General features: G+C 64.6%; 1 protein-coding gene across 19 annotated transcripts in view; it reads left to right on the top strand.

Moving 5' to 3' along the window:
• Positions 1-20,411, top strand: part of PLEC (plectin) — a 160,680-nt gene that overhangs the window by 133,211 nt on the left and 7,058 nt on the right. For all 19 annotated transcript variants that reach the window (XM_090138184.1, XM_090138185.1, XM_090138186.1 and 16 more), the window contains 11 exons: positions 698-852; positions 2,907-3,033; positions 3,987-4,170; positions 5,796-5,953; positions 7,759-7,937; positions 9,166-9,304; positions 10,754-11,110; positions 12,368-12,451; positions 13,551-13,655; positions 14,236-14,334; positions 16,806-20,186. In XM_090138184.1, the coding sequence (XP_089994310.1) occupies positions 698-852; positions 2,907-3,033; positions 3,987-4,170; positions 5,796-5,953; positions 7,759-7,937; positions 9,166-9,304; positions 10,754-11,110; positions 12,368-12,451; positions 13,551-13,655; positions 14,236-14,334; positions 16,806-20,186 (4,968 nt within the window). The remainder of the gene's footprint in view (positions 1-697; positions 853-2,906; positions 3,034-3,986; positions 4,171-5,795; positions 5,954-7,758; positions 7,938-9,165; positions 9,305-10,753; positions 11,111-12,367; positions 12,452-13,550; positions 13,656-14,235; positions 14,335-16,805; positions 20,187-20,411) is intronic.

The raw sequence follows: 20,411 nt of genomic DNA on the forward strand, positions 1-20,411 counted from the left end.
GATCAGGGGGGTGGGCACTGAGGTTGGATGGGGGGGGCACAGCGCTTTTCCCTTTGTGTCACCATGACACCAAATTAGGGGGGGGTCTCTGAGGTGGGGGGGGGGCACAGTGCTTTTCCCTTTAGGTTGCCATGACCCCAAATTAGAGGGGGGGGCTTCTGAGGTGGGGGGGCCACAGCGCTTTTCCCTTTAGATTGCCATGGTTCCAAATAAGGGGGGGGCTCTGAGGTGGGGGGTCACAGTGCTTTTCCCTTTGTGTCACCATGACCCCAAATTAGAGGGGGGGGCTCTGAGTTTGGGGGGCCACAGTGCATGGCCCCCCCTCACTGACATGACCCCAAACTGGGGGGGCTCTGGTGCTTTGTCCTCTGGGTTGCTGTGACCCCAAATTAGAGGAGGGGGAACTGAGGTGGGGGGGCGGGGGGGGCACAATCCTTCTCCCTTTATGTTCCTGTGACCCCAAAGTGGGGGGGGGGCTCTGAGATTGGTGGGGGGGGGGGGGCACTGCATGCCCTCCCACGTTGTGATGTGACCCCAAGTTAGAGGGGGGGGCTCTGAGGTTATGGGTGGGCACAGCGCTTCTCCCTTCATGTTGCCATTGACCCCAAAACGTGAGGGTTGGAGGGGGGGGCTCAGAGGTTTCCCCCCCCCTCCTACAATGCTGACCCCCCTCCTTTTTGCCACCCCCCCCCACAAGGTGTCGGTGCAGAAGGGCGACGGCTGCACCCTGCTGAGCAGCTCCCAGCCCGGCCGCTGGAGGGTGCTGTGCGCGGGGGGGCGCGAAGCCACGCTGCCTTCCGTCTGCTTCCTGCTGCCCCCCCCCAACAGCGACGCCATCGAAGCTGCCGCCAGGTGGGTGCCCCCCCCCCCCATCCCCAACCACCCCAACTGCAGTGGGGTGCCCCCCCCACCCCCTCCCCCAACTCCCCTCCCTCAACTCCCCCCCATTCCCACCCCCAAACCCCAAACTCCAAATTGCAGTGGGGTGCCCCCCCCCATCCCCTTCCCATCAGCAGTGGGGTGCCCCCCCCCAGGCCCCCATCATCCCCAACCACCCCAACAGCAGTGGGATGCCCCCCCCCACCCCCTCCCCCAGCTCCCCTCCATCAACTCCAGCCTGGTGCCCCCCCATTCCCCCCCCCCACCCCCGAACCCCAAATTGCAGTGGGGTGCCCCCCCATCTCCCCCCAACAGTAGTGTGGTGCCCCCCCCATGCCGCCCCATCCGCAACCCCCCAACAGCAGTGGGCTCCCCCCTCCCCACCCCCCTCCCAATAGCAGTGGGGTGCCCCCCCCATTAACCCCCCTGTCACCAAACCCCCAACAGCAGTGGGGTGCCCCCCCACTTCCCCCCCCCATCCCATGCAAACATCACTGGGGTGCCCCCCCATGCCCCCCATCAACCCCCCAACAGCACGCCCCCCAGGCTTCAGACCCCCCCCATCCCACCCCCCCATCCCCCTCCCCTGCTCCTTTTCCTCCCTCCCACCCCCCCCCTCAGTACCCACCCCCCGACCCCCTTCCATCCCCCCCAGCACCCACCCCCCCATTCTTCACCTTCCCCCATCCCTCCCCATTCCCCCCCCCAGGCTTCAGACCCCCCCATCCCACCCCTCCCATCCCCCACCCCTGCTCCCTTTCCTCCCTCCCACCCCCCCAACCAGCTTACACCCCCCACTCCCCACCCCCTTCGATCCCTCCCCAGCTCCCACCCCCCCTATCCTTCACCTTCTCCCATTCCTCTCCATTTCCCCCCCTCCCAGGCTTCAGACCCCCCCATCCTACCCCCCCCATCCCACTCCCCTGCTCCCTTTCCCCCACCCCCCCAACCAGCTTATACCTCCCCCCACCCCCTTCAATCCCCCCCAGCTCCCACCCCCCCCATCCCTCCCCATTTTCTCCCCCCAGGCTTCGGACCCCCCTCTCACTCTCCCCATCCCCCTCCCCTGATCCCTTTCCTCCCCTCCCACCCCCCCAACCAGTTTACAACACCCACCCTCAGCACCCACCCTCCACCCCCCCCCAAGCTCCAGCCTCCCCCCCCCATCCCCCACCCACTTCGATCCCCCCCAGCTCCCACCCCCCCATCCTTCACCTTCCCCCATCCCTCCTCATTCCCCCCCCTCCAGGCTTCAGACCCCCCCAATCCCACCCCCCCATCCCCCTCCTCTGCTCCTTTTCCTCCCCTCCCACCCTCTCCAACCAGCTTGCACCCCCCCCACCCCCACCCTCTTCCATCCCCCCCCAGCTCCCACCCCCCCATCCCTCCCCATTCCCCCCCAAGCTTCGGACCCCCCCATCCCCATCCCCTGCTCCTTTTCCTCCCTTCCACCCCCCCCCCTCAGTACCCACCCCCCGACCCCCTTCCATCCCCCCTAGCTCCCCCCCCCATTCTTCACCTTCCCCCATCCCTCCCCATTCCCCCCCCCAGGCATCAGACCCCCCATCCCACCCCCCCATCCCCCTCCCTAATCCTTTTCCTCCCTCCCAACACCCCCCCTCTTCTATCCCACCCAGCTCCCCCCCCCATCCTTCACCTTCCCCCATCCCTCCTCATTCCCCCCCCCCAGGCTTCAGACCCCCCCATCCCTCTCCCCTGCTCCTTTTCCTCCCTCCCACCCCCCCAACCAGCTTACACCCCCCCCACTCCCCACCCCCTTTGATCCCCCCCCACTCCCACCCTCCCACCCCTCCATCCTTCACCTTCCCCCATCCCTCCCCATTCCCCTCCCCCAGGCTTCAGACCCCCCTATCCCACCCCCCCCATCCCCCTCCCCTGCTCCCTTTCCTCCCTCCCACCCCCCCAACCAGCTTACACCCCCCCCCTCAGTACCCAAGCTCCAGCCTCCCCCCTCCCCCTCCCCCCCCACCCCCTTCGATCACCCCCCTGAGCCGCGCTGCCCGCAGGTTGGAGCGGACGCACGCGCGGCTGCAGGAGCTGTGGCTGCAGCTGCATGGCGACATGCAGGCGCTGCATTCCTGGCAGCTGCTGCTGCGCGACATCCGGCACGTCCAGGGCTGGACGCAGCTCACGGTGAGCCCTGCGGGCTGCGGCGCGGGGCTGCGGGGTTGCAGGGTGCGGTGTGGGGCTGCAGGGTTGCAGGGTGCAGTGTGGGGCTGTGGGGTGCGGTGTGGGGCTGCAGGGTGTGATGTGGGACTGCAGGATTATAGGGTGCAGTGTGGGGCTGCAGGGTGCGGTGTGGGGCTGTGGGGTGCAGTGTGGGGGGCTGTGGGGTGCAGTATGGGGCTGTGGGGCTGTAGGGTGTGGTGAGGGGGTATGGGGCTGTGGGGCTGTATGGGGTGGTGCAGCGCAGTGTGGGGCTGTGTGGGGTGGTGTGGGGCAATGCACACAGCAGTGCAGTGCCGTGCAGTGCAACCTGGTGCCCCACGGTGCAGCACGGTGTGGTGCAGTGCAGTGCCTCACACTGCAGTGCAGTGCAGCGCAGCATAACGCTGTGTCCCCATGCTGCAGCACAGTGACGCAGCTCATCATGGTGCTGCATGCTGCAGCGCAGTGACGCAGCTCATCATGGTACTGCATGCTGCAGCGCAGTGATGCAGCGCATTGTGGTGCTGCGTGGTGCAGCGCAGTGATGCAGCGCACGGCAGTGCCTCACATTGCACTGCAGCATGCTGCCCTGCGTATTGCAGTGCTGCATGCCATGATGCAATGCCACGCAGCGCACTGCAGTGCCCTGTAGAGCAGATAGGTGTGATGCAGCGCACTGCAGCGCCACGCGGTGCGGCGTGATGCAGCGCAGTGTGGTGTCACGTGTTGCGGCGCACCGTGCTGCAGCGCATTGCATTGCCACACGCAATAAAGCAGCACCACGCAGTGCATCGCAGTGCCCCAGGCTGCACTGCACCACAGTGAACACCCACACGCTGCACCTCGTGGTGCTGCCCTGCACCCCGAGGCCCTGCTGTGTAGCCATGCATCCCTGCAGCGCTGCAGCCGCATGTTCTGAGCGCGGTGCTCCCTTGCAGCTGCGCACCATGGCGACGGAGGAATGTCAGCGCACGCTGCGCAGCCTGGAGACGCATTACCAGCAGTTCTTGCAGCACAGCGCCGACGCGCGCTGCTTCCAGCCCGACGACCGCATGCAGCTGCAGCGCGACTACAGCGCCTGCACGCAAAAGTACGAGCTGCTGCTGCGCGCGCAGGAGAAAGGTGAGCAGCCCCGACCCGATGCAGCCGCCCCGTGCAGTGCTGCAGTGCTGCACCCCCCTCAATCTGCTGCATCCACTCAGAGCAGTGCTGCAGTGCTGCAGTGCTACCCCACCGCATCTGTTGCATGCAGTGGTGCACCCTCAACCCGCTGTAGCCATCTCATGCAGTGCTGCAGTGCTGCAGTGCTACCCCACTGCCTCTGTTCCATGCAGTGCTGCAGTGCTGCATCCTCAACCCGCTGCAGCCATCTCATGCAGTGCTGCAGTGCTACACCCCCCCCAAGCTGCTGCATCCACTGAGTGCAGTGCTGCATGCGACAACCCACCCCACAGCACCCCCATGCAGTGCTGCACTGCTGCGCCCCAACCTGCTGCATCCACTCAGTGCAGCGCTGCAGTGCTGCAGTGCTGCACTGCTACACCCCCCCCCACACACACACACAGCACCTGTTCCATGCAGTGCTGCAGTGCTGCACCCTCAACCCGCTGCAGCCATCTCATGCAGTGCTGCAGAGCTGCACCCCCAACCCACTGCATTCATTCAGTGCGGAGCTGCAGTGCTGCATCCCCTCCCCGTATACCCCCCCCACACACCACCACCACAGCACCCAGTCCATGCAGTGCTGCACCACTGCCCCACAGCACCCACCCAGTGTAATGCTGCAGTGCTGCGGTGGTGCAGACACCTGCTCAGCTGCTCTGTGTCCCAATATGCGGTGCCTACCTGCTGCAGTGCTGCAGTGCTGCAGCCCCACCCCATATCTTCCACCCATTGCAGTGCTGCAATGCTGCACCCTGCCCGTTTAACTGTGCTGCAACCCAATCTGCGGTGCCTGCCTGCTGCCGGGCTGCAGTGTTGCACTGCTGCACTGCAGAACCACTGCAACTCATGCAACTCATGCAGTGCTGCATCCTCATCCTGCTTCACACACACATTGTGGGGCTGCAGGGCTGCATCTGCCCACTGAGCCACGCTGCATCCCAGTCTGCTGTGCAGTGCTGCAGTGTTGCAGTGCCACAGCACTGTTTGCCCACTCAGCTGTGCTGAATTCCAACCTGCAGCGCCTGCCCTGTGCAGCGCTGCACTTCTGTCTCACAGCAACCACTCAGTGCAATGCTGCAGTGCTGCATTTGCCAGCTTGGCAGTGCTGCATCCCAATCTGCAGCACCCACTCTATGCAGTGCTGCAAACTCACCCTGCTGCACCCACTCCATGCAGTGCTGAAACCTCACCCTGCTGCACCCACTCCATGCATTGATGCAGTATTGCAACAACACCCTGCCGCACAACTCCATGCAGAACCGCAGCCTCAGCCAGCTGCACCAATTCAGTGCAGTGCTGCAGTGCTGCAACCTCACCCTGCTGCACCTGCTCTGTGCAGCACCACAGCCTCATCCTGCTGCATCCATTCCACGCATTGGTGCAGTGCTGCAACCTCACCCTGCTGCATCCACTCCATGCAGTGCTGCAGCCTCACCCAGCTGCACCCACTCAATGCAGTGCTGCAGTGCTGCAACCTCACCCTGCTGCACCCGCTCCGTGCAGTGCTGCAACCTCACCCTGCTGCACCCGCTCCGTGCGGTGCCGCAGCGCTGCAATGCTGCAATGCTGCCATGTCCCCGCAGGCGAGCAGGAGGAGTCGCTGCGGCGCAGTTACATCTCGCAGCTGAAGGACATCCGGCTGCAGCTGGAGAGCTGCGAGAGCCGCACCGTGCACAAGCTGCGCCTGCCGCTGGACAACGAGCCCAGCACCGAGTGCGCGCAGCGCATCGCCGAGCAGCAGGTGGGCAATGCGGCGCTGCATGCCCGACCTGGGCTCAGCGGGGTGCTGATGCGCTGCGCTGTGCAGTGCTGCGGGTCCTGGGCTCGTCACTGCGGTGTGCAGTGATGCGTGTCCCGTAGCACTGCTGTGCAATGCGGGGCTGCACGTCCTGCATGTCCTCACATCACTGCGGTGCAGTGTGGGGCTGCATGTCCTGCATGTCCTCACATCACTGCTGTGCAGTGTGGGGCTGCATGTCCCCATGTCACTGCTGTGCAGTGTGGGGCTGCATGTCCTGCGTGTCCTCACATCGCTGCTGTGCAGTGTGCAGCTGCATGTCCTGCATGTCCCCATGTCAGTGCTGTGCTGTGCGGGGCTGCATGTCCTGCATGTCCTCACATCACTGCTGTGCTGTGCGGGGCTGCATGTCCTGCATGTCCTCACATCGCTGCTGTGCTGTGCGGGGCTGCATGTCCTGCATGTCCCTGTGTCACTGCTGTGCTGTGCAGCGTGGGGCTGCACATCCCGCTGTCCCCGCTGCAGTCACATGCAGTGTCGTGCAGTGTTGCATGTTGCAGTCCTTGCTGCAGTTATGTGCAGCGCAGTGCTGCATGTCCTATGTGATTGCACTGCAGTGCAGCTCTGCTCATCCCTGTATTAGTACAGCGCTGTGCAATGCAGGGCTGCATGTCCCCATGTCGCTGCTGTGCTGTGCAGGGCTGCACATCCCACTGTCCCCACTGCAGTTACATGCGGTGTTGTGCCGTGTTGCACGTTACAGTCCTTGCTGCAGTGAAGTGCAGCGCAGCGCAGTGCAGCATGTCCTATGTGATTGCAATGCAGTGCAGCTCTGCTTGTTCCTATATTAGTACAGTGCTGTGCAATGCAGGGCTGCATGTCCTGCACTTCTCACTGTGGTGACATGCACCGCTGTGCAGTGCTGGATGTCACATAGGAGTGCAGTGCAGTGGAGTGCTTCACATCCCATAGCAGTGTGGTGCAGTGCAGTGTGCCGACACGCAGTGCCATGTGCTGGCATGCAGTGCAATGCAGCATGTCCCATACCATAACAGTGCAGTGTGCTGACATGTAGTGCAATGCAGCACGTTCCATAGCATAGCAGTGCAGTGTGCTGGCAGGCATTGCAGCGTGCTGACATGCAGTGCAGCATGCTGACAGGCAGTGCAGCGTGCTGATGTGCAGTGCACTGTAGCACATCCCATAGCAGTGCAGTGCAGCGTGCTGACATGCAGTGTAGTGTGCTGACATGCAGCGCAGCGTGCTGGCATGCAGTGCAATGCAGCACGTCCCATAGCATAACAGTGCAGTGTGCTGACATGCAGTGCAATGCAGCACATCCCATAGCATAGCAATGCAGTGTGCTAACATGCAGTGCAGTGTGCTGACGTGCAGTGCAATGCAGCACGTCCCATAGCATAGCAGTGCAGTGTGCTGATGTGCAGTGCAGCATGCTGACATGCAGTACAGCATGCTGGCATGCAGTGCAATGCAGCACATCCCATAGCACAGCAGTGCAGTGTGCTGATGTGCAGTGCAGCTTGGTGGCATGCAGTGCAATGCAGCGCGTCCCATAGCATAGCAGTGCAGTGTGCTGACATGCAGTGCAGCATGCTGGCATGCAGTGCAATGCAGCACGTCCCATAGCATAGCAATGCAGCATGCTGGCATGCAGTGCAATGCAGCACATGCCATAGCATAGCAGCGCAGTGTGCTGACGTGCAGCGCAGCATGCTGGCATGCAGTGCAATGCAGCACGTCCCATAGCATAGCAGCGCAGCGTGCTGACGTGCAGTGCTGCGCTGCAGGAGATCCACCGTGAGCTGGAGGGCATCCGTGAGAACCTGGATGCGGTGAGCGCGCAGTCGGCGCAGGTTTTGGCGCAGCCCGAGGACGGAGCCTCGGCGCCGCTGCTGCGGTCGGAGCTGGAGGTGACGCTGCAGAAAATGGAGCGCGTCTACAGCCTGTCCTGCATCTACCTGGAGAAGTGAGGCGTGCAGCAGTGCGCGGGGAGGAGGAGGAAGGGGGGCGTGGGGGAGGAAGGCAAAGGGGGAGGGGGTGGAGGAGGAGGAGGTGGAGGTGGAGGAGGAGGAGGAGGAGGGGGATGAAGGCAGAGGAGAAGGATGAAGGCAGAGGGAGGAAGAGGAGGGGGAGGAGAAGGAGGAAGGCAAAGGGAGGAGGAGGAGGGGGAGGAGGAGATGAGGGAGGAGGAGATGAAGGCAGAGGAGAAGGATGAAGGCAGAGGAGGAAGAGGAGGAGGAGGATGAAGGCAGAGGGAGGAGGAGAAAGAAGAAGAGGTGGAAGAAGGCAGAGGGAGGAGGAGAAAGAAGAGGAGGAGGATAAAGGCAGAGAGAGGAGGAGGAAGAAGAGGATAAAGGCAGAGGGAGGAGGAGGAAGAAGAGGAGGAGTATGGAGGCAGAGGGAGGAGGAGGATGAAGGCAGAGGGAGGAAGAGGAGGGGGAGGAGAAGGAGGAAGGCAAAGGGAGGAGGAGGAGGGGGCGGAGGAGATGAGGGAGGAGGAGATGAAGGCAGAGGAGAAGGATGAAGGCAGAGAGAGGAGGAAGAGGAGGAGGAGGGAGGATGAAGGCAGAGGGAGGAGGAGGAAGAAGAAGAGGTGGAAGAAGGCAGAGGGAGGAGGAGAAAGAAGAGGAGGAGGATAAAGGCAGAGAGAGGAGGAGGAAGAAGAGGAGGAGGAGGAGGATGAAGGCAGAGGGAGGAGGAGGAAGAAGAAGAGGTGGAAGAAGGCAGAGGGAGGAGGAGAAAGAAGAGGAGGAGGATGAAGGCGGAGAGAGGAGGAGGAAGAAGAGGATAAAGGTGGAGGAGGAGGAAGAAGAGGAGGAGTATGGAGGCAGAGGGAGGAGGAGGAAGAAGAGGAGGAGGAGGATGAAGGCAGAGGGAGGAGGAGAAGGTGCGGGAAGAGGAGATGAAGGCAAAAGAGAAGGATGAAGGCGGAGAGAGGAGGAGGAGGAGGAGAAAGACAGAAGGAGGAGGTAGAGGTGGTGGAGGAGATGAAGGATGAGGAGGAGGGGGAGGAGGAGGAGGAGGAGGAGGAGGAGGAGGATGAAGGCAGAGGAGGAGGATGAAGGCGGAGGAGGTGGTGAAGGCAAAAGATGAAGGCTGTGGAGGTGGTGGAGGTGGAAGTGGAGGAGGAGGAGGATGAAGGTGGAGGAGGAGGATGAGGAGGAGGAAGGCCCATCCTGCACTGCTGCCCGCAGGCTGAAGACCATCGCAGTGGTGATCCGCAGCACTCAGGAGGCCGAGGAGCTGCTGCAGCTCTACGAGGAGCAGCTGAAGAGCGCCCATGCAGTGCCTGCAGACAGCGCTGAGCTCGAGAGCAGCTGCGAGGAACTGAAGGTACGTGGGGGGGCGATGGGGAGGGACTGGGGGGCGGTGGGGGGGTAGGGATGGGGGGGAGGATGGGTCAGTCTCAGTGGGTCCCTGTGGGTCGCTATGTGTTTCTGTGGGGCCGCTGTGGGTCTCAGTAGGTTGCTATGGGTCACTGTAGGTCTCAGTGGTTTCCTATGGGTCACTGTGGGTCCCTGCGGGTCTCAGTGATTCCCTATGGGTCCCTGTGGGTCTCAATGGTTCCCTATTGGTCACTGTGGGTCTCACTGGGTTGCTATGGGTCACTGTGGTCTCAGTAGTTCCCTATGGGTCACTCTGGGTCCCTGTGGGTCCCTCTGGGTCTCAGTGGTTCCCTGTGAGTCGCTGTGCATCTCCCTGGGTCTCAGTCGTTCCCTATGGGTCACTCTGGGTCTCACTGGGTTGCTATGGGTCACTGTGGTCTCAGTGGTTCCCTGTGGGTCACTGGGTCTCAGTGGTTCCCTATGGGTCACTGTGGGTCCCTCTGAGTCTCAGTAGCTCGCTATGGGTCACTGTGGGTCCCTGTGGGTCTCAGTGGTTCTCTGTGGGTCACTGTGGGTCCCTCTGGGTCTCAGTGGTTCCCTATGGGTCACTCTGGGTCCCTGTGGGTCTCGGTGGTTCCCTATGGGTCCCTGTGGGTCTCACTGGGTCTCATTGGTTCCCTATGGGTCACTCTGTGCCACTCTGGGTTCCTCTGTTTTCCTATGGGTCCCTGTGTTTCACTGTGGTTCTCTGTGGGTCACTGTGAGTCCCTTTGGGTCTCAGTGATTCCTTATGGGTCACTGTGGGTCCCTGTGGGTCATTATGGTTCTCAGTTGGTCCCTATGGGTCTCAGTGGGTCCCTGTGGGTCCCTATGGGTCCCTATTGGTCTCAATGAGTCTCAGTGGGTCCCTGTGGGTCCCTATTGGTCTCAGTGGGTCACAGTGGGTTCCTGTGGATCCCTATGGCTCTCAGTGGGTCCCTGTGGGTCTCAGTAGGTCCCTTTGGGTCCCTATGGGTCTCAGAGGGTCCCTATGGGTCCCTATGGGTCTCAGTGGGTCCCTGTGGGTCTCAGTGGGTCCCTGCCATCCCAACAGGTCTCTATGGGTCCCTGTAGTCCCTATGTGTCCTATGGGTCTCAGTGGGTCTCAGTGGGTCACAGTGGGTCCCTGCAGGTCCCTATGAGTCTCAGTGGGACTCAGTGGGTCCCTGTGGGTCCCTGTGGGTCCCTATGGGTCTCAGTAGGTCATAGTGGGTCCCTGTGGGTCCCTATGGCTCTCAGTGGGTCCCTATGGGTTCCTATGGGTCCCTGTAGTCCCTATGGGTCTCCGTGGGTCCCTGTGGGTCATAGTGGGTCCCTGTGAGTCCCTGCTGTCCCTATGGGTCCCTATGGGTCTCAGTGGGTCCCTGTGGGTCCCAGCGGCCGCATTGCCCAGCGCACGCTTTGCCCCCCGTTGCAGCGGCTGCGCTCGCAGGCGGACGGCCACGCGGCGGCGTTCGCGGCGCTGCAGGAGGAGCTGGGCAGAGCGCGGGCGGTGAACGAGCGCATGGAGCGCGGGCACAGCGAGCGCGACGCCGACCTGCCGCGCTACGGGCACCGCGTGGAGGCGCTGCTGCGGCGCTGGGACGCGGCGCTGGCGCAGATGGAGCTGCGGCTGCGCGACCTGCAGCTGCTGGGGCGGCGCCTGCGGAGCTACCGGCAGAGCTGCGACGCGCTGCAGGAGTGGATCCGCGAGGCGCGGCTGCGCCAGGAGAGCATCCAGGCCGTGCCCATCGCGGACTGCGCCGCCGTGCGGGAGCAGCTGCTGCAGGAGAAGGTAATGCGGGAGGCGGCCCTGGCTGCGGGGCAGAGCTGCAGCAAGTGCAGCGTGCGGTGCGTGCAGCGCGTGCAGTGTGCAGCCCCACTGCTTGTGGTGCATGACCACAGAGCAAATTGTGCACAACATTGCTGTGCATGGTCCATTCCTTGTGCAGAGCTGCAGTGCATGCAGCGTGCAGTGGGTGCAGCATGCAGCCCCACTACTTGTAGTGCGCAACCGCAGAGCGCATTCTGCACAGCATTGGTGGTTGCAATGCAGAGCTGCTGTGCATGGCCCATTCGTTGTGCAGAACTGCAGTGCGTGCAGCCCCACTGCTTGTGGTGCATGACCACAGAGCAAATTGTGCACAACATTGGTGTGCGTGGCCCATTCATTGTGCAGAGCTGCAGTGCATGCAGCGTGCAGCCCCACTGCTTGTGGTGCACAACCACAGAGCACAGCACTGGTGGTTGCAAAGCAGAGCTGCAGTGCATGGCCCATTCATTGTGCAGAGCTGCAGTGCGTGCAGCGTGCAGCATGCAGCCCCACTGCTTGTGTTGTGCAACCACAGATCGCATTCTGCACAGCATTAGTGGTTGCAAAGCAGAGTTGCAGTGCATGGCCCATTCATTCTGCAGAGCTGCAGCGTGCAGCCCCACTGCTAGTGGTGCATGACCACAGAGCAAATTGTGCACAGCACTTGTGGTTGCAATGCAGAGCTCACGTGCATGGCCCATTGGTTGTGCAGAACTGCAGTGCGTGCAGCCCCACTGCTTGTGGTGCATGACCACAGAGCAAATTGTGCACAACATTGGTGTGCATGGCCCATTCATTGTGCAGTGTGCAGTGCATGCAGCGTGCAGCCCCACTGCTTGTGGCGCATGACCACAGAGCACACTGTGCACAGCATTGGTGGTTGTAGTGCAGAGCTGCAGTGCATGCAGTGCAGAGCTGCACCAGTTGCCAAGCTGCAGTAGTTGCAGTGCAGAGCTGCAGCACGTGTCACACACTGCTGCAGTGGTAGAAGTGCAGAGCTGCAGTGCACGCAGTGCAGAACTGCGTCGCATGTCACACACCGCTGCAGTGGCTGCAGTGCAGAGCTGCAGTGCATGCAGAGCAGAGCTGCACCGCGTGTCAATCTGCAGTAGTTGCAGCGCAGAGCTGCAGCGCGTGTCACACACCGCTGCAGCGGTTGCAGCGCAGAGCTGCAGTGCGTGCAGGGCTCGTCCCCGTTGCCGCTGCCGTGCAGCTCAGCCGCAGCCCCTCTCCCTGCAGAAGCTGCTGGAGGAATGTGAACAGCAGAAGGAGAAGGTGGAGGAGTGCCAGCGCTACGCCAAGCAGTACATCGACGCCATCAAGGTGTGCTGCAGCCCTGCGCCGCGGGGCTCTGGGTTGCACTGCTGTGGGTCCCTGTGGGTCCCTGTGGGTTCCTGTGGGTTGCCGTGGGTCAGTGTGGGTTCCTGTGGGTCAGTGTGGGTCACTATGGGTTCCTGTGGGTCACTGTTGGTCACTATGGGTTCCTGTGGGTCACTGTTGGTCACTGTTGGTCACTATGGGTTGCTGTGGGTCACTGTGGGTCACTGTTGGTCACTATGGGTTGCTGTGGGTCACTGTGGGTCACTGTTGGTCACTATGGGTTGCTGTGGGTCGCTGTGGGTCCTGGTGCTGTGGGTCACTATATATGTAGATATGGGTCAGTATAGGTCACTGTGTGGGGGTCACTGTGAGTCATTACTGGTCGCTGTGGGTCACTGTTGGTCTCTGTGGGTCACTGTGGGTCACTCTGGGTCCCTATGGATCGCTGTGGGTCTCTGTGGGTCAGTGGGTTGCTGTGGGTCTGTATGATTCACTGCGGATCACTGTGGGTCTGAGTGGCTGTGAGTTGCTATCGGTCACTGTGGGTTGCTGTGGGTCACAGTGGGTCACTACAGGTTGCTGTGGGTCACTACGGGTTGCTATGGGTCTCTACGGATCACTGTGGGTTGCTGTGGGTCACTATGGATTGCTATGGGTCACTGTGGGGTGACTGGGTTACTGTGGATCTGTATGATTCACTGTGGGTCACTAGAGGTGGCTGTGGGTCACTGTGGGTCTCTATGGGTCGCTGTGGGTCACTGTGGGTCGCAGTGCAGTGGGTCACCGTGGATCACTATTGGTCACTATTGGTTTCTATGGGTCACTTTTGGTCTCTGTGGGTCACTGTGGGTCACTGTTCATCATGGCGCTGTGGGTTGCAGTGCTGTGGGTCGCGGTGCTGTGGGTTGCAGTACTGTGGGTTGCAGTACTGTGGGTTGCAGCACTGTGGGTTGCAGCATGTGGATCATGGTGCTGTGGGTTGCAGTGCTGTGTGTTGCAGTGCTGTGGGTCACAAGTGCTGTGGGTTGCAGTACTGCGGGTTGCAGCACTGTGAGTTGCAGCGCTGTGGGTGCAGCCCCCCTTCACCTCCCCTTCCCCACAGGACTACGAGCTGCAGCTCATCACCTTCACAGCGCAGCTGGAGCCACAGGCGTCGCCTGCCAAGAAGGCCAAAGTGCAGTCAGCATCAGACAGCGTCATCCAGGAGGTGGGGCTGCAGGCAATGCAGCAATGCTGGGCTGGGGGTGCAGGAAATGCAGAGCTGGGGGTGTGGGGAATGAAGCTGTGCAGTGCTGGGGGTGCAGAGAGGGCAACACTGCAGGGCTGCAGGTGCCAGGAATGTAGTGCTGGGGGTGCAGGGAATGCAGCACTGCAGGGCTAGGGATGCAGGGAATGCAGCACTGCAGGGCTGGGGGGGTGAAGGGAATACAGGGTTAGGGATGCAGAGAATGCAGCAATGCAGGGCTGGGGGTGCAAGGAATACAGGGCTGGGGGTGCAAGGAATGCAGGGCTGGAGGTGTGTGGAATGCGGGGCTGGGAGTGCATGGAATGCAGTGCCGGGAGTGCAGGGAATGCAGAACCGCAGGGCTGGGGGGGAAGGGGGGGTGCAGGGAATGCAGTGGTGTGGTGCAGGGAGCGCAGCACTACAGTGCTGGGGATGCAGCCCCTCAATGCTGTGGCTGCAGAGGATGCTGCTCCGCAGTGCCACAGGTGCAGGGCCCGCAGGCCTGCGGTGCTGTGGGTGCAGTTGATGCAGCCCTGTGCTGACGGCGCTGCATGCCTTGCAGTACGTGGAGCTGCGCACGCGGTACAGCGAGCTGACGACGCTCAGCAGTCAGTACATCAAGTTCATCACGGAGACGCTGCGGCGCATGGAGCACGAGGAGGTACTGCGCATGCGGCGCGCGGCTGCAGAGGCGTTTCGTTCCCTCCTCCCCCCCACACTGCAACTGCAGCTCCAGGACTGCAGTGCCGCTAACGCTGCTGGCTGCGCTAATGTTGCTCTGAGCGCGCTGCGGCTTCACGTGCTGCACAGTTCCAGTTGCAGCACAGCCCTGGGTGCAGCACAGCTCCGCATGCAGTGCAGCTCTGGGCACAGCGCATCTCTGGGTGCAGTGCAACACCAGTTGCAGCGCAGCTCTGGTTGCAGCTCAGCTCTGGGTGCAGCACAGCTGAGAGCACAGCACAGTTCCAGGTGCAGCTCAGCTCTGAGTGCAGCACAGCTCCAGGTGCAGCACAGCTCCGAGCACAGCACAGCTCCGGGTGCAGCACAGCTCTGAGTGCAGCTCAGCTCCAGGTGCATTGCAGTTCTGGGTGCAGCTCAGCTCCAGGTGCAGCACAGCTCCGGGCACAGCACAGTCCGGGTGCAGTGCAGCACTGGATGAAATGCAGCTCCAGGTGCAACACATTTCCAAGTGCAGCGCAGCTCCGGATGCAATGCAGCACTGGATGCAATACCACTCCAGGCACAGCACAGCTCTGAGTGCAGCACAGTACCAGGTGCAATGCAGCTCTGGGTGCAGTGCAGCTCTGAGCACAGCAGGACAGTTGCAGCACACACTTCCCAGCTGATGTCCATCCCTGCAGTGCAGGCGCTGCGATGCCACCGCTCGGATGCCGCTTTGCTGCTGCTTTGCCGTGGGGGGCTGCGCGTGTGTGGGGCGCATGCAGGGGGTAGGACCGGGATGACCCCCCTCTGCAGGTACTCACGGCCCCGCTGGTGCAACCCCCTGCCACCCCCCCATGCATGCACTGCACCCGTGCCATCCCCATGCATGCACCCGTCTGCCCCACAACGCTCTCCTCTGCCCCAAAGACGTGCAGCAAGGAAGGCGCTGCTGTCCCCCCCAACACTGCTGTGCTCCCTGCAGCCCTGCTGCATCCCCTGCGCCGATTCTGCATGTGTGGTGGGCCTGGGGAGGGCGAGGAGACCCCGCATAGGGCTGGGAGCAGTAGGGCTGCTGCATATTTGCACGGTGGTGGTCTGTATGCTGAGCGCAGCAGCAGTGCTGCATTGCACGGTGGTGGTACGCGTGCTGGGTGCAGCAGCAGTGCTGCTCAATCCTGTGGTGGTGGTCTGCATGCTGGGTGCAGCAGCAGTGCGACTCAGTTTTGTGGTGGTGGTCTGCATGCTGAGCGCAGCAGCGGTGCTTGCATTGCACGGTGGTGGTCTGCATGCTGCCTGCAGCAGCAGTGCTGCATTGCGCAGTGGCAATCTCCATGCAGGGTGCAGCAGTGGTGCAGCTCATTTCTGTGGTGGTCGTGTGCATGCTGGGCACAGCACTGGTGCTGCATTGCATTGGTGGCCTGCATGCTAGGTGCAGTGGCAGTGCTGCTTTGCACAGTGGTGTTTAGCATGCTGGGTGCAACAGCGGTGCTGCTCATTTCTGTGGTGGTGCTGTGCATGCTGGGCACAGCAGTGGTGCTACATTGCACAGTGGTGTTCACTCTGGGTGCAGCAGTGGTGCAGCTCATTTCTATGGTGGTGTCGTGCATGCTGAGTGCAGCAGTGATGCAGCTCATTTCTATGGTGGTGTCATGCATGTTGGGTGCAGCAGTGGTGCAGCTCATTTCTGTGGCGGCACTGTGCATGCGGAGCGCAGCAGCAGTGCTGCATTGCACGGTGGTGTTCCCACTGGGTGCAGCGGTAGTGCAGCTCATTTCCATGGTGGTGTCATGCATGTTGGGTGCAGCAGTGGTGCAGCTCATTTCTGTGGTGGTGTCGTGCATGTTGGGTGCAGCAGCAGTGCTGCCTTGCACAGTGGTGTTCGTGCTGGGTGCAGCAGTGGTGCAGCTCGTTTCTGTGGCGGTGCTGTGCATGCTGGGTGCAGTGGCAGTGCTGCTTTGCACGGTGGTGTTTAGCATGCTGGGTGCAACAGCGGTGCTGCTCATTTCTGTGGTGGTGCTGTGCATGCTGGGCACAGCAGCGGTGCTGCATTGCACAGTGGTGTTCATACTGGGCGCAGCAGTGGTGCAGCTCATTTCTATGGTGGTGTCATGCATGTTGGGTGCAGCAGTGGTGCAGCTGATTTCTGTGGCGGTGCTGTGCATGCTGGGCGCAGCAGCAGTGCTGCATTGCACAGTGGTGGTGTTGGTGCCGCTGCCATCCACCTGCATCGCCTGCATCCCTCCCGGTGCTGCGTCGCAGTGCATGGTGGCAGAGGCGTAGTTGGTGCAGCGCCGGCGCTGCCGCTGAGCCAGCCCCGAGGCCGTGGGTTGGCGTGTCCGTGCATCTGCGTGCCACGTGCCCGTCCGCGGGCGGTGCAGGTGGGCGCTGCGGCGCACGCATCCCCCGCCTCGTCGGGGCCGCGGGGCGGGCGCTGACGTCCGCGTTCTCCCGCTCCCTCTCTCCCCGCAGAAAGCGGCCGAGAAGCTGAAGGAGGAGGAGCGGCGGCGGCTGGCGGAGGTGGAGGCGCAGCTGGAGGCGCAGCGGCAGCGGGCGGAGGCGCACGCGCAGGCCAAGGCGCAGGCAGAGGCGGAGGCGCAGGAGCTGCAGCGGCGCATGCGGGAGGAGGCGACGCGGCGCGAGGCGGTGGCGGCGGACGCGGAGCAGCAGAAGCAGAACATCGAGCAGGAGCTGCGGGAGCTGCGGCGCAGCTCGGAGCGGCAGATCGAGAGCAAGGCCAAGCTGGTGGAGGAGGCGGAGCAGAGCCGCGTCAGGGTGGAGGAGGAGATCCGGCTGATCCGCCTGCAGCTGGACGGCACCGAGCGGCAGCGCGCGGGCGCCGAGGCGGAGCTGGCGGAGCTGCGGGCGCGCGCCGAGGAGGCGGAGCGGCAGAAGCGCGTGGCGCAGGAGGAGGCGGAGCGGCTGCGGCGGCAGGTGAAGGACGAGAGCCAGAAGAAGCGGCAGGCCGAGGAGGAGCTGCGGCGCAAGGTGGAGGCGGAGCGCGAGGCGGCGCGCGAGAAGCAGGCGGCCATGGCCGACCTGGAGGCGCTGCGGCTGCGGGCCGAGGAGGCGGAGCGGCGGCGGCGGCAGGCGGAGGAGGAGAAGGAGCGGCAGATCCGCGTGGCGGAGGAGGCGGCGCAGCGCAGCGCCGAGGCCGAGCTGCAGAGCAAGCGGCTGTCGCTGGCCGAGAAGGCGGAGCGGCTGGAGCGGTCGCTGCGCGAGGAGCACACGGCCGTGGAGCAGCTGCAGGAGGAGGCGGAGCGGCGGCGGCGGCTGCAGGCGGAGGCAGAGGCGGCGCGCGAGGAGGCAGAGCGGGAAGCGGAGCGCTGGCGGCTGAAGGCCAACGAAGCGCTGCGGCTGCGGCTGCAGGCGGAGGAGGTGGCGCAGCAGAAGGCGCTGGCGCAGGAGGAGGCCGAGAGGCAGAAGGAGGACGCGGAGCGCGAGGCCCGGAAGCGCGCCAACGCCGAGCGCGCGGCGCTGCGGCAGAAGGAGGCGGCCGAGGAGGAGCTGGAGAAGCAGCGCGCCCTGGCCGAGGGGACGGCGCAGCAGCGGCTGTCGGCCGAGCAGGAGCTGATCCGGCTGAAGGCGCAGCTGGAGAACGGCGAGCAGCAGCGGCTGCTGCTGGAGGAGGAGCTGTGCCGGCTGAAGGACGCGGCCAGCGAGGCGGCGCGGCGGCGCGCGGAGCTGGAGGAGGAGCTGGCCAAGCTGCGCGCCGAGGTGGAGGTGCTGCTGGAGAGCAAGGCGCGCGCCGAGGAGGAGTCGCGCAGCTCCAGCGAGAAGTCCAAGCAGCGCCTGGAGGCCGAGGCGGAGCGGCTGCGCGAGCTGGCCGAGGAGGCGGCGCGGCTGCGGGCGCAGTCGGAGGAGGCGAAGCGGCAGCGGCTGCTGGCCGAGGAGGAGGCGGCGCGGCAGCGCGGCGAGGCGGAGCGCATCCTGAAGGAGAAGCTGTCGGCCGTGGCCGAGGCGTCGCGGCTGAAGGCGGAGGCCGAGATGGCGCTGACGGAGAAGGAGGCGGAGAACGAGCGGCTGCGGCGGCTGGCGGAGGACGAGGCGTTCCAGCGGCGGCTGCTGGAGGAGCAGGCGGCGCAGCACAAGCAGGACGTGGAGGAGCGCATCGCGCAGCTGAAGCGCTCGTCCGAGAGCGAGCTGGAGCGGCAGCGCGCGCTGCTGGAGGACACGCTGCGCCAGCGGCGCCAGGTGGAGGAGGAGATCCACGCCCTGAAGGGCGGCTTCGAGCGCGCCGCCGCCGGCAAGGCCGAGCTGGAGCGGGAGCTGGGCCGCATCCGCGCCGAGGCCGAGGAGGCGCAGCGCAGCCGGGAGCGGGCCGAGCGCGAGGCCGAGCGGCAGCGGGCGGCGGCGGCCGAGGAGGAGGGCCGGCGGCGCGAGGCCGAGGAGCGGGCGCTGGCCATGGCGGCGGCCGAGGAGGAGGCGGCACGGCAGCGGCGGGCGGCGCTGGAGGAGGTGGAGCGGCTGAAGGCGACGGTGGAGGAGGCGCGGCGGCAGAAGGAGGCGGCGGAGCGCGAGGCCGAGCGGCAGGTGCAGCTGGCGCGGGAGGCGGCGCAGAAGCGCGTGGCGGCCGAGGAGAAGGCGCGGCTGGCGGCCGTGCGTGAGAAGGAGCGCGAGCTGCAGGAGATGCAGCGGCAGGAGCAGAGCGCGCTGGAGCGGCTGCGGCTGGAGGCGGAGGGCGCGCGGCGGGCGGCCGAGGAGGCGGAGGCGGCGCGTGGCGGGGCCGAGGAGGACGCGCGGCTGTCGCGGCAGCGCGTGGAGGAGGCGGAGCGGCAGAAGCGGCGCGCCGAGGAGGAGGCGCAGGCGCAGGCGCGGGCGCAGGCGGAGGCGGAGGCGCTGCGGGTGGAGGCGGAGCGGGAGGCGGAGCGGCGGGCGCAGGCGGAGCGGGCGGCGCTGCGGCAGAAGGAGCTGGCGGACGCCGAGATGGAGAAGCACAAGCGGTTTGCGGAGCAGACGCTGCGGCAGAAGGCGCAGGTGGAGCAGGAGCTGGGCCGGCTGCGGCTGCAGCTGGACGAGAGCGCGCAGCAGAAGGGCGTGCTGGACGAGGAGCTGCGGCGGCTGAAGGAGGAGGCGGCGGAGGCGGCGCGGCAGCGGGCGCGGGCGGAGGAGGAGCTGCTGCGGCTGCGGGTGCAGCTGGAGGAGCTGGCGCGGCTGAAGGGGCTCGCCGAGGAGGAGAACAAGGCGCTGGCGCTGCGCGGCGAGGAGGAGGCGCGGAAGGCGCTGGCCGAGGAGGCGGAGCGGCTGCGGCAGGTGGCCGAGGAGGCGGCGCGGCTCGGCGTGGAGGCGCAGGAGGCGGCGCGGCTGCGGCAGCTGGCCGAGGACGATCTGGCGCAGCAGCGCGCGCTGGCCGAGCGCGTGCTGCGGGAGAAGATGCAGGCGGTGCAGGAGGCGGCGCGGCTGCGGGCCGAGGCCGAGGCGCTGCAGAAGCAGAAGGAGCTGGCGCAGGAGCACGCCAAGCGGCTGCAGGAGGACCGCGAGGAGATGCGGCGGCGCTTGGCCGAGGAGACGGAGGGCTTCCAGAAGACGCTGGAGGCCGAGCGGCGGAGGCAGCTGGATGCGGCGGCCGAGGCCGAGCGGCTGAAGCTGCGCGTGGCCGAGCTGAGCGCGGCGCAGAGCGCGGCTGAGGAGGAAGCGCGGCGCTTCCGGCGGCAGGCCGAGGAGATCGGCGGGCGGCTGCACGAGACCGAGCTGGCCACGCAGGAGAAGCTGGCGCAGGTGCAGGCGCTGGAGATGCGGCGGCAGCAGAGCGACCGCGACGCCGAGAAGCTGCGCGGCGCCATCGCCGACCTCGAGCGCGAGAAGGAGGGGCTGAAGCGCGAGGCGGAGCTGCTGCAGCGGAGGGCCGAGGAGGTACTGCGCTGCGGGGCTGCGGCGGCCGCGTCCTGCGGGGCTCCCGTCGTCCTCCCTCTCCTCGGGCCCCAGAGATGGCGGTGCTGCGCGGCTGCATCCTGCCCCACGGCAGCGGGAGCCCCACGGCCGCCGCAGAGATCGCATCCTCGTGTTCTGCCTGCACGATGCGTGCAATGCATGCACTGCATCCGCGACCCATGCAGCTCTGCCCCCTGACACACCCAG

Source organism: Phasianus colchicus, chromosome 3, assembly GCF_987193195.1.
Source record: "Phasianus colchicus chromosome 3, bPhaCol1.hap1.1, whole genome shotgun sequence".
NCBI lineage: Eukaryota > Metazoa > Chordata > Aves > Galliformes > Phasianidae > Phasianus > Phasianus colchicus.